The following is a 12741-nucleotide window of genomic DNA, read 5'->3' as shown; positions in this document are numbered from 1 at the left end:
ATTGGATGACTCTCTTCAAGGATGCCCGTAAGTTTGTCTCATCTTGTGATGAATGTCAAAGAATAGGTAACATCGGTAAGCGTCAAGAAATGCCTATGAATTATTCACTTGCTTTTGAACCATTTGATGTTTGGGGATTTGATTTCATGGGACCTTTTCCTTCCTCTAATGGGTATACACATATTTTGGTTGATGTTGATTATGTTACTAAGTGGGTAGAAGGTATTCCAACTAGTAGTGTTGATCACAACACCTCTATTAAAATGCTTAAGGAAGTTATTTTCCCAAGGTTTGGAGTCCCTAGATATTTAATGACTGATGGTGGTTCACACTTTATTCATGGTGCTTTCCGTAAAATGCTTGCTAAGTATGATGTTAACCATAGAATTGCATCACCTTATCATCCTCAGTCTAGTGGTCAAGTTAAACTTAGCAATGGAGAAATAAAACTAATCTTACAAAAGACTGTCAATAGGTCCCGGAAGAATTGGTCTAGGAAATTAGATGATGCACTTTGGGCTTATAGAACACCATATAAAAATCCTATGGGTATGTCTCCTTATAAAATGGTTTATGGAAAAGCTTGTCATTTGCCTCTTGAGTTAGAACATAAAGCATATTGTGCAATCAAAGAACTCAACTATGATTTCAAACTTGCTGGTGAAAAGAGGTTATTTGATATTAGATCATTAGATGAATGGAGAACCCAAGCTTGTGAAAATGCAAAGTTATTTAAACAAAAAGTAAAAAATATGGCATGACAAAAGAATCCAAAAGCGTGAGTTCAAAGTTGGAGAATATGTTCTTTTGTACAACTCTCGTTTCAGATTCTTTGTAGGAAAACTCCTCTCCAAATGGGAAGGACCCTATGTTATCGAGGAGGTCTATCGATCCAGAGCTATCAAAATAAATAATGCCAAAGGTACTAACCCAAAGGTTGTCAATGGGCAACGAATAAAACATTATATCTCACGTACGCCCATTAATGTTGAAAGCAATATTATCCAAACTATGACACCGGAAGAACACATAAAAGAAACCTTCCGTAACACTCCAGAATTGTGAAAAAAGGGAGGTACGTGATACGGTAAGTAAACGGACTCCGAAAAATCCGCAATTTTTTTTGGTCAGTTTTGGAATATTTAAAAAAAATAGGAAAATAAGAAACTTCCAGGAAAGTGATCCTGGTGGGCACGATACACCAGGGCACACGTGGCTTGCCAGGTGTGCCCCGGTGACTTCTTTACTTTCTTGTTTTAATAAAAAGAAAGGAAATAAATGAAAAATATCATATGCTAATCTTATGGTAAGTGTTGACATTACACAAGGAAAAGTATAAGTAGTAAATTTTATTGTAGATTGACAAACATAGCATTGGTCAATGATGCAACTCATGAAAGAATTAATAAGGGAAGAGAAGATTCACATGCAAATACACTATCCAGGAAATCTTTTGTGCTTGTGAGCACCCATCAAAATATTATATGCCAAAATTGTTTACATTGGACAAGGAAGACAACATAATGAATTATGTTTGTTCATATTCACATAGAATTTATATTGTCATGGATCCTTCAACATGTGGTGTTTGCCCCTATCTTTGCTAGCCAAAAATTCCGCACTAAGTAGAGATACTACTTGTGCATCCAAAACCCTTAAACCCAAATCTTGTTTGAGAGTCCACCGTACCTACCTATGAATTGATTAAGATCCTTCAAGTAAGTTGTCATCGGTGCAAAAAGGGCAATAAAAATTGCTTCTAAAATTATAAGATCATTTAGTGTAAGGGAAAATTGAGCGTTGTACGAACTTGTGATGGTGAAGAATAAAAGCGACATACTGCATAATAAAGTTTGCCATCACAAGGGGCAATATAACGTGAAATTATCTTGCACTAAGGGGTTGAGCATATAAACAAAAAGCGCATGGAAACATCTGCTTCCCTCTGCGAAGGGCCTATCTTTTACTTTTATGTATTTACTTTCATGCAAGAGTCAATGTTTTTCTCTCTATTCCTTTTTATTTTCTCCTTTGGCAAGCATCATGTGGTGAGGAAAGATCTAGGCACATATATCGAGTTGAATATGGGTAGTATGAGTTATTATTGTTGACATCACCCTTGAGGTGAATTCGTTGGGACGCGAAACTATAAGCCCCTATCTTTCTATGTGTCCGGTTGAAACATTTTGCTCATGTGTACGCGGTGAGCGTTAGCAATCATAGAAGACTAAATGATGGTTGAGTATGTGGACTTGCCTAAAGGCTCCGATATGTGACCCTTCCTGAAAAGATGATGAATTGTAGTTGCAAAGTTGACTGAGAACATGGTTTGTTGGTTTCCAATAGAGTTTATACTTTATACTTCGATGTTGTGATGAATTATCAATTGTTCATGAGAAGCCTATGATAAAAGTTCTATGATAAAAGTTTTATGTTAAAGTTTGTTATTGTTATAATAAGTTACATGATGTTGTTATGTCCGTATTTTTGTTTTTATCGACACCCCTCTCTCTCTAAGCATGTGGACATGTTTCTCGATTTTGGTTTTCGCTTGAGGACAAGCAAGGTCTAAGCTTGGGGGAGTTGATACGTCCATTTTGCATCATGTTTACCTACTGTTATTTATGTTGTTTTATTGAATAATAATGCTTTTTGGAGTAATTCTAATGCCTTTTCTCTCATAATATGCAAGGTATACACAAAGGGGGAGAATTCTGGCAACTGGAAATCTGGATCTGAAAAAGCTACATCAGGCTACCTATTCTACACAACTCCAAATGAGTTGAAACTTCACGAGGAATTTTTATGGAATATTGGAGCAAATAAGTACAAGAGGGGCCCACCAAGTGGGCACAACCCACCTGGGCGTGCCAGGGAGCCCAGGCGCGCCCCGGTGGGTTGTGCTCACCCAGGCCCACCTCCGGTGCCCCTCTTCTGGTATATAAGTCATTTTGACCTGGAAAAAAGGAGGACAACACTTTCGGGACGAAGCGCCGCCGTCTCAAAGCGGAACTTGGGCACGAGCAATTTTGCCCTCCGGCAGAGCGATTCCGCTGGGGAACTTCCCTACCGGAGGGGGAAATCATCGTCATCATCATCACCAACAACTCTCACATCTTGGGGAGGGCTATCTTCATCAACATCTTCAACAGCACCAGCTCCTCTCAAACCCTAGTTCATCTCTTGTGTTCAATCTTTGTACCGGAACTATAGATTGGTTCTTGTGGGTGACTAGTAGTGTTCGTTACATCTTGTAGTTGATTACTATATGGTTTATTTGGTGGGAGATTATATGTTCAGATCCATTATGCTATTTAATACCCCTCTGATCTTGAGCATGATTATCATTTGTGAGTAGTTACTTTTGTTCTTGAGGTCACGGGAAAAATCATGTTGCAAGTAATCATGTGAACTTGATATGTGTTCGATATTTTGATGATATGTATGTTGTGATTCTCTTAGTGGTGTCATGTGAATGTTGACTACATGACACTTCACCATATTTGAGCCTAAGGGGATGCATTGTGGATTAGTTATTAGATGATGGGTTGCGAGAGTGACAGAAGCTTAAACCCTAGTTTATGCGTTATTCCGTAAGGGACCGATTGGATCCAAAAGTTTAATGCTATGGTTAGAATTTATTCTTAATACTGTTATCATAGTTGCGGATGCTTGCGAGAGGGTTAATCATAAGTAGGAGGTTTGTTCAAGTAAGAACAACACCTAAGCACTGGTCCACCCACATACCAAATCATCAAAGTAGCGAACACGAATTAAGCCAACATGATGAAAGTGACTAGATGAAATTCCCGTGTATCCTCCAGAACACTTTGCTTATCATAAGAGACCGTTTTGGCCTGTCATTTGCCTCAAAAGGATTGGTCTACCTTGCTGCACTTTTGTTACTACTATCGTTACTTGCTCCTTACAAATTATCTTGCTATCAAACTACTCCGCTACTTACAATTTTATCACTTGCAGACATTAACTTGCTGAAAACCACTTGTCATTTCCTTCTGCTCCTTGTTGGTTCGACACTCTTACTTGTTGAAAAGGCTACAATTGAGTCCATATACTTGTGGGTCATCAAGTGAGTGCCTTTTCTCTATTCTTATTGATGAGTGTCATGATATATCGGTGAAAGAACAAACGGTCGTGGTTATGAGGTACATATTAAAGAATGTTAAGTGTCTATGTGTTTTTTATTTTTTTTATATGTAGATTGGGTTAACTAATTTTATGATTGTCTACTTCTACAGGTATTTGAGCAAAAAAGGAGAGACCTTTGAAAGATTTTTAGCTATTAAGCATGTTCCACACACAAGATCTGCTTCTTTGAAGAAGGCATTGTTGGAGGTTTTTGCTAAACACGCTTTAATTGTTGCAAGACTACACGGGTAATGATATAATGTGGCATCTAATATGAGAGGAGAATTTAAGGGACTTCAGAAGTTAATTCGAGATGAGAACCCATATGCTTTCTATATCCACTGCTTTGCCCACCAATTTCAGTTGGTAGTTGTGGCTGTTTTCAGATGCTGCAAGGGTGTTGAGGATTTATTTTTGAATATGTGACCATGATTGCCAATCTCAGTACTTCATCTTGCAAGAGGAAGGATAAATTTCTTGACAAGAAAAAATAAGTTCTTTTGGATAAGATTCAGAGAGGTGAATGACCACATGAAGAGGAATAAATCACGAAACGTCCTTGGTCAAACCTGGAGACACAAGATGGGGATCTCATTATACAACCTTATCTCGCATTGAATCAACGTGGGATGTAATCATAGAAGTTTTGGGCATCGTTGAGGATGATGTGCGTGTTTCATGTAGGGCACGAGGTTTGGTTCATCAAATGGAGACTTTTATCTTTCTGTTCATCCTCAAGATGATGTTAAAAATCCTTCGTATCACAAATGATTTATCTCTTCTATTGCAAAAGAAGGATCAAAATATTGTTCGCATATGTGATGGATCGTGTTAGATGTATCTAGTACGGTTGATATATTTAGTTCATGTAAGCATACATTTATCTAAAATTGTAATTATCTCATTTCAAGCAATGTCATTGGTTACGGATGTGAGAACACATTTGATCAACTCGAGAAATGATGGTTGGGAGCCACTCTTGGAAGATGTCAAAGCCTTTTGCACCAAAAACGACATTCCAATACCAAGTATGGATGGCATCTTTACAAAGTGGGGTTAATCAAGAAAAGGTGGATGAAACAATGTCACAGCTGATCATTTTTTTTGCGTGGGCACCTTCTATGCTCCTATAGACTCCACCACCACAGAGTTTGATCATCGTTTAAATGAGGTATCTTCAGAGCTGCTCCAGAACTTCTCTTGTCTTGACCCAAGAAACTCCTTTTCTAGGTTCAACCTGAATAAGCTTGCTAGGCTCACAGAGATTTATCATGATGATTTCTCTGATTATGAGCGTGAACATATAGAAGATAACCTTGATCTATTCATTATCCATATGAGAATAATTGAAGTCATTAGATCTTGTCATGATGTTGCAAGTCTGGCTAAAATGATGGTTGAACTCGAAAGACATGTGATGTTTCCTACTGTTTATCGCCTCATTGAGTTGGCATTGCTACTACCGGTAGTGACGGCAACAGTTGAAAGGGCCTTCTCATTAATGAAAATCACCAAGACTGAGTTACGCAGCAAGATGACAGATGATTGGTTTAATAACTTGATGGTTTGTTATATTGAGAGAGAGATCTTCAAAAATATTGATCTTGGTAAACTAAGGAAGATTTCTAGAATGAGGGTAGGGCATTGCCATTGCCTTGGTCTTCTAGACGTCATTGAAGGTTTCACTATCAGTATGTTTTAGGTCCTTTTTCTATTGAAACATGCCTATATTTTCGTTGTATTTGGTTTTTCATTTGTAAGGTGTATTGATTTTTTTTATTTGCAATCAATAGAATTCTTTCCTACAAACTTCGTCACACCTTAAATTTTTTCCGTCCTCCGCCATTGCAAACAACGTGTCTGTTTGGATCGCTTTGTTAAAGTTGCTCTTGCCATTGCTCAAGCGCTGCATCTTTTGCACTTGGGAAACGGACTAATTTGTGTTGGTTGGGTGCGCGATTCAGGCACATGCACCTACCATTTTTACATGTGCACGTTAGCAGGAGCATATTCTCTATGACAGGCATTCACGAAGACTCCAAGGCCAGCCGGCGCCGGTCGTCGCCGTCGCCAAAACAACGGAACCTCCAAACCCAACGCGTCATCGCCTCTCTGATTTAACCAGGAGTGGTACGCCGTCATCATCATACTTATACAGTAATACATAGAGTAGAGCGTGTAGGGTGCAGCCGCGAGCGCGTGCATGCCTCTTCCGTCCTCAGCGATGGCGGAAGAACACGCCGGCGACCAGCATGAGCAGCAAGTGGCGGCGGAGAGGCGAGCACGGCCGAAGCTATTGTTAGCCGTCCCGATCATCCCGATCGTCCTGTTCATCTTCGCGCCGTGCGCGCTCTTCTTGTTCACGACCGACCTGGCGCTCCCACGCATCCGCATCGAGTACGCCCGCCGCGATGGCGACCGTGACGCTCCGGCCAGTGCGCTAGCGAAAACGCTGCCTCCGCCGCCGCCTAAGGCGATGGTGGTTGTTCCTAGCGAGGAGCAACAGCAGCTCCCGCCGCTGCGGCAGCTGACCGACCGGCCGTACTCGCTCGGCCCGAACGTGTCCGATTACGACGCCCGCAGAGCGGCTTGGCTGGCGGCGCACCCTCGGTTCCCGGCCTTTGTCGCGCCGGGGCGGCCTCGGGTGCTCGTGGTCACCGGCTCGTCGCCGCGCCGGTGCAAGGACCCGGAGGGCGACCACGTGCTCCTCCGGGCGTTCAAGAACAAGGCGGACTACTGCCGCGTCCACGGCTTCGACATCTTCTACAGCAACGCGGTGCTGGACAGCGAGATGTCGGGGTTCTGGACGAAGCTGCCCCTGCTGCGCGCGCTGATGGTGGCGCACCCGGAGGTGGAGCTCCTGTGGTGGGTAGACTCGGACGTGGTGTTCACTGACATGCTGTTCGAGCCGCCGTGGGGCAAGTACGCGCGGCACAACCTGCTGCTCCACGGCTGGGACGACGCGGTGTACGGCGCCAGGAACTGGCTGGGAACCAACGCCGGCAGCTTCGTGATCCGGAACTGCCGGTGGTCGCTGGACCTCCTGGACGCGTGGGCGCGCATGGGGCCGCGCGGCCCGGTGCGGGACAGGTACGGGGAGGTGTTCGCGGAGGCGCTGTCCAACCGGGCGGCCTACGAGGCCGACGACCAGTCGGCGCTGGTGTACCTGCTGGTGACGGAGCGCGGCAGGTGGGGGCCCAAGGTGTTCCTGGAGAGCTCCTACCTCCTGCACGGGTTCTGGGAGGGGATCGTGGACCGGTACGAGGAGATGCGGAGCAAGTGGCGGCCGGGGCTCGGCGACGACCGGTGGCCGCTCGTCACGCACTTCGTCGGGTGCAAGCCGTGCGGGGAGCAGAGCGCGAGCTACGAGGCCGCGCGGTGCCGTCAGGGCATGGAGCGCGCGCTCAACTTCGCCGACGACCAGATACTCGGACTCTACGGGTTCCAGCATCAGTCGCTCAACACCACGGCCGTGCGGCGCGTCAGGAACGACACCGGACGCCCGCTGGACGCCGACGACGAGCAGATCGGCCGCCTCCTGCACCCGGAGTTCAGGGCCGCCAAGCCATTGTGATCAACTGGATCCTTCGGTTGGTTTGGTTTGGATGTGAACGTGCAGACATCAGAACACGCAACACGTCCTATTTTACAGACAAGGTTTTCTCTATGACCATGTATGTATGTATGTTGCTGCAGGCACCATTGTGAACTGTACGTCATGTTAGTAGCATGCAAATGGATGCTTCATTCTTCATCTCCAGCAAGAGCAACAGCAAGCTTACAGCTTTATTTCAGACGGCAATGCAAAAAAGGGAAACTACAAGAAAATATATGGTCGCCTCCATGCATCTGAACATGAGCAAGAAAAATGGCACCTTATCCTAGACACCCAACCTGACAAATCAAATTTTGTTTCAAGTCAGATCACTAGCAGCACCTCCTTGCAGTTGAAACACAATATTTGCACTGGAATGACTGTTCAATCACCATTTGCAACAGTAATATATAAATGAAAATATAGGTCAACGATCGATCATAGTTTCATTATATTGCCTCTCTAATCAAAAACATTTCCGTTACATTACCTTCTCTAACTACCAAGATCGACTAAAACATTCGTACTAGGAAACTAGCTCTGGTTTTTTGCATTTCACAGTTATTCCGCACCTTTCGCGCCACTCGAGATCGAGGTGTCCGTTGTATTTGTCAGAGTAGTAAAGAAAACCTCTCTTACTGTTAGTTGGGCACTGTCACAGTCTGCTCGTGCTGATAATAAATGATAGACATGGTTTTTCTTCAGACACTTTCATCAACTTTATCCAATGATAATGACAAAAAACTCAGTATGAAATCATCTAGGTCGCCTTCCAGGACTGAATCGGGATCAGACACTTCATAGTTTGTCCGGAGATCTTTGACCATTCGGTATGGCTACAACAGAAGGAAAACATGTCAGTTTGATCTGAAGAACAATGATAAAAAATATGCCACAAGCTTAAGATTTTACATTCAAGAACATCTCTATCTGCACTATATGCTAACTCATTTCACTATTTTAATAGCCAAACGCTATGATATTTTTCACATTTTTTCTAAAACTTTACTATAAAGCTTCATGGCAGAAAATTTAAGTAAAACACATACTGAACAATGTAGCTGCATGGCAAAGTTTGTACGATGCAGCTTCTTTCTTGATTCTTAATCAACAGCATGTGAGGACGCAAACAATTTAAAAGGGCTGATGAATGAAGTGGAGTAGATAATGCAAGCTAAAGTTTTAAGTTTATCCTTGCCAAAGAAGTTAACCTAATCTTATTAATCTCGAAAGACGGAAGCCTCACCTGTAGCACATACGATCTTATTTGGTTTCCCCAGCTTATTTCAGAGAGTGATTGCGTGTGCTCTGCATTCATCTGTGCTTGACGGGTAATCTCAAGCTGGTCCAATCTAGATTGCAGCACAGCCATTGCTGATGCCCTATTCATATGTTGTGACCTGCATTTTTCTTAAACAAGTTAGTACACATATGTTATACGCAAGCAAAGGATTCAGGAAGTCCCTATTGGTTACCAGTTAAGAGATATATGATACAGTGCTGGTTATATTCAACAGATTGATAACATATTTTTCTTGAGCTATGATTAGATATTTGAATTCAAAACGCATCAAAACTACCTTTCATTTTGACAAGTTGCCGTTGTACCAGTTGGGATGTGCACAATTCTAACAGCACTTTCTGTGGTGTTGGCATGCTGGCCGCCGGGTCCACCAGAACGGAAGCGTTCTATCCGAAGATCCGATTCATTTATCTGGTATCGGCTAGAGGACTCACCAAGAATAGGTATTACAGCGACAGCAGCAAAGGAAGTGTGCCGCCGCTTTCCACTGTCAAATGGAGAAATCCGCACTAATCTGTGAACTCCTATTTCAGATTTGGCATATCCAAATGCATACTCACCGTCAACTTTGATAGTAGCCCTCTGGAATGGCAGGTATTCAGTATAAGATCAACAGTTTGCTAAAATCGGCCTCAAATGAAAAGTTAACAGATAGTAAAAAGAAATGAGAGCTTAATGTGCACATGGCTTGATTTCACATTCGTTGTCATCTCTATAAATGGATAAAACTGGTAGTAATTATGAATAAAGTGGTGAACTGACTGGATTCAGTGCTGGGAAGCGATGAAAAAATAAACGGGCAAACCTTGATTCCTGCTAGTTCACCAGGCATTTCTTCTATTACAGTGACTCTGTATCCCCGTCGCTGAGCCCATGATTTGTACATGTTCATAACCATGGCAGCCCAATCCATGCTCTCAACGCCACCGGCTCCTGCTTGGACCTGGTTATGGGATCATGCAAGGAATGCCACTAATAACATTACTATAAAGCTTAAAAGAAACATTACTGTTCCAATTTTTGGGCTACTGTACAGGCTACAGAGTTATAGAGTGAGCACTGCACTAAGAAATAAGAATTGCTTAAGATAACGAGACGAACATACCTCAATGAAGCAAGGGTAAGGGTCATTATCTCCAGAAAGCAATGCGTTGAGTTCTTTCTCCTTTGCTTCTCTTCTCATATCGGCCAATGCTCTCATGGATTCCTGCACAGGATAGTTAACCGGCTATAAAACAAGCAGCTAGTTTGCACCATGAAGGGTTCCAGCAAAGATCCATGTAAGTGTGTTTGGAGCTCAATACAATGTAATTATGTACAAGAAGCAATGTATTCACCGTCTCAAGTTCATTGTCACCCTCGTCACGTGCAAGCCTCAACATATCGATGTGCTCCATCAACTGTTGCTCGAATTGATTCACTGACTTAATCTTGCCCATGAGCTCGCCTTGTTCACGACTAACCTTCCCAGCAAAAACTGGATCCTCCCAGAGGTCTGGCTTCTCCAATACCACAGCCAACTGCTTCGACCTCTCCAGTAACCATTTCCACTGCGAAAATTAAAACCCAATTCAAGAAGCTTAACAGAAGCAAGTCCACACAAAGACATTCCAACATCTATACACAGCCACTCTACCAACAGCTACGCAAAAAATGTGGTAAGTCCACATAAACACATTCCAACACCTGATCCTGCGCCACTCTAGCTACCTGGAACTATGCAAAAATGAGCTTGAACAGAGATCGTTGCACATGCGCACAGACATACGCGTGCACCTGAGAACGAACGGTAGGTGTTTGTCGATATGCCCGAAAGAAACAAGCACATCAGATGCACACCCCAACCCTACAAATCAATAACACTCGACGCCCTGGTCGATTTCGAGTACGGAAGACAGAGGGCAACAAGTGTCGTACAAGATTGGACCTTGAGACGCTTCTTAATAAGCCTGATGGACTGCGCGACGGCGGCGGCGTGGCTCCGCCAGTCGCTCTCGGCATCGGCGAGGATCGTCCACCCCTTGTCGGCAATAGAGTCGACAGTCAGGCCGTCAACCGTCCTCGGCGCCTCCACCACGGGCGCCGGCGAAGAGAACCACCGAGTCGGCTCCAGGAGGGGGCGTGATCTGACGGTGGCAGGAACGCCATGAGTGGGTCCCAGGAGGGAGGACATGGCAGCTCCATGTGTGAGGAGGTGGTGGGTAGGATTCGGCGTCCTGGAGCGGAGGTGGGAGACGAGGACCGCGGCCGTTGATCTGGTTAGGAGGCGGGAAGCCATTCCCGTCTACTCCGACGCTGGCTGCGGGGAGGGCTCGACAAGTAGTGCTAGCTTGTATTTCCTGTTGGATGAACCGGAATAACGAAAGACGTTTTCGCTGGCGGAAGGCGACTCTCTATGGAAAATGTTTTTTTCTTGGCCCAGCCCTATTTTCGGCTGTTTTTAGAGAGAAGTTATGCCTCGAACCAAAGTCCTCTTCAACCGTTGATCCGATTTTTTAAACTGTTTTTTGTGCTGATTTAGAAGTTTTGAATGCTTGCCAAGTTTATCGTCGAATGACATTCATGTAAGTTTGTGACAAAAAAAACTCTACAAAATATCTAGTGTAATGCCTTGAACCTGCAGGGTAAAAATGCACAATATGGGCAAGCATTTTTTTTGAAAGAAATGTTTGCCTATAGTATGTACTCCCTCCATTCCTAAATATAAGTCTTTTAAGCGGTTTTAATAGGTGTCTACATACGGAGCAAAATGATTGAATCTATACTCTAAAGTATGTCTATATACATCCGTATGTAGTCTATTAGTGAAATCTCTACAAAGACTTATATTTAGGAACGGAGGGAGTACAAACGTTAGGGTAATGCCTATGCTAACTAACACAAGCGAGGTTCCTTATATCGAAGCCATAAATAACAAAAGTGCAACACCGCATGCCAACGATGCTTGTGCAAGTTGGAAAGAGTGAAGGACATGACGTATGGAGCTTATCAATTCCGTCATATGATCACTGGCAAGTAGACCAGCCTCCGAGATTTCAACATTTATCGCGTGTGCACTTGGACTAGTCCTCTCACCTCACTTTCACCTCCAGCAGGGTGATCCACTTCCCTCCACACTATTCGTCATGCTTATCGACGTGGTCAACAATGTGTTGGGACGTGTCGCTGAAACCAGCGTGCCATGGCGCCTCACCCCACGCCACCTGACGTGCGCATGCGCCATAGTTGACGTGTTGCATACACGAGTTGAGCGTGTGTGACTATAAAGGATTTGTGTGTCCAACCTTGTTTGTGCACACTTGGATCGATGTCGGTGTCAAAACCGATAGACCTCGGGTAGGGGGGCTTGAGCTATTAGATCAGATCGATGGGTAACAGGAGACAAGGGACTCAGTGTTTTTACCCACGTTCAGGTCCTTTCGATGGAGGTAAAACCCTACTCTTGCTCTTATTTGTATTATGGATGTATCAAAGTAAGAAGTGGATATACCTCGAGATCGTGAGTTGTGGTCTAAACCCCTAACGATGATGATGAAAGAATCTATGCCTCTACGGACTAAACCCTCCGGCTTATATAGGCGTCGGGGGTATGTCGGGTCATACATGGTCGGTTGCCATCTATGAATGCATGTTGAATCTATCAACAATCTTGGAGTGCACGTTAGGTCCTCACAGAAGTCTCATGTCCCCATGC

General features: G+C 43.9%; 2 protein-coding genes across 3 annotated transcripts; one reads left to right on the top strand and one right to left on the bottom strand.

The window, feature by feature from the left end:
* Positions 1–6231: 6231 nt before the first annotated feature.
* LOC123448838 (probable glycosyltransferase 4) lies at positions 6232–7943 on the top strand. Its single transcript, XM_045125860.1, has one exon. It carries the CDS (start codon positions 6353–6355, stop codon positions 7721–7723), a length of 1371 nt encoding a protein of 456 aa, XP_044981795.1. The 5' UTR covers positions 6232–6352; the 3' UTR covers positions 7724–7943.
* A 224-nt stretch (positions 7944–8167) lies between these two features.
* On the bottom strand, positions 8168–11460 carry LOC123448836 (peptide chain release factor PrfB2, chloroplastic). Of its 2 annotated transcripts, none has more exons than XM_045125857.1 (7): positions 10975–11460; positions 10385–10597; positions 10153–10254; positions 9853–9990; positions 9325–9629; positions 8991–9144; positions 8168–8580 (listed from the first exon to the last, which is right to left on the bottom strand). In XM_045125857.1, the coding sequence occupies exons 1-7, from the start codon at positions 11323–11325 to the stop codon at positions 8446–8448; spliced, it is 1398 nt and encodes a 465-aa protein (XP_044981792.1). In that variant the 5' UTR covers positions 11326–11460; the 3' UTR covers positions 8168–8445. The 2 variants fall into 2 exon arrangements, with proteins under 2 accessions (XP_044981792.1, XP_044981793.1); XM_045125858.1 differs by having other exon boundaries at positions 10965–11373.
* Positions 11461–12741: the final 1281 nt, after the last annotated feature.

The sequence above is a fragment of the Hordeum vulgare genome, chromosome 4H, assembly GCF_904849725.1.
Source record: "Hordeum vulgare subsp. vulgare chromosome 4H, MorexV3_pseudomolecules_assembly, whole genome shotgun sequence".
Lineage (NCBI taxonomy): Eukaryota > Viridiplantae > Streptophyta > Magnoliopsida > Poales > Poaceae > Hordeum > Hordeum vulgare.
The sequence above is the reverse complement of the archived record's forward strand: the minus strand, read 5'-3'. Positions and strand labels throughout refer to the sequence as shown.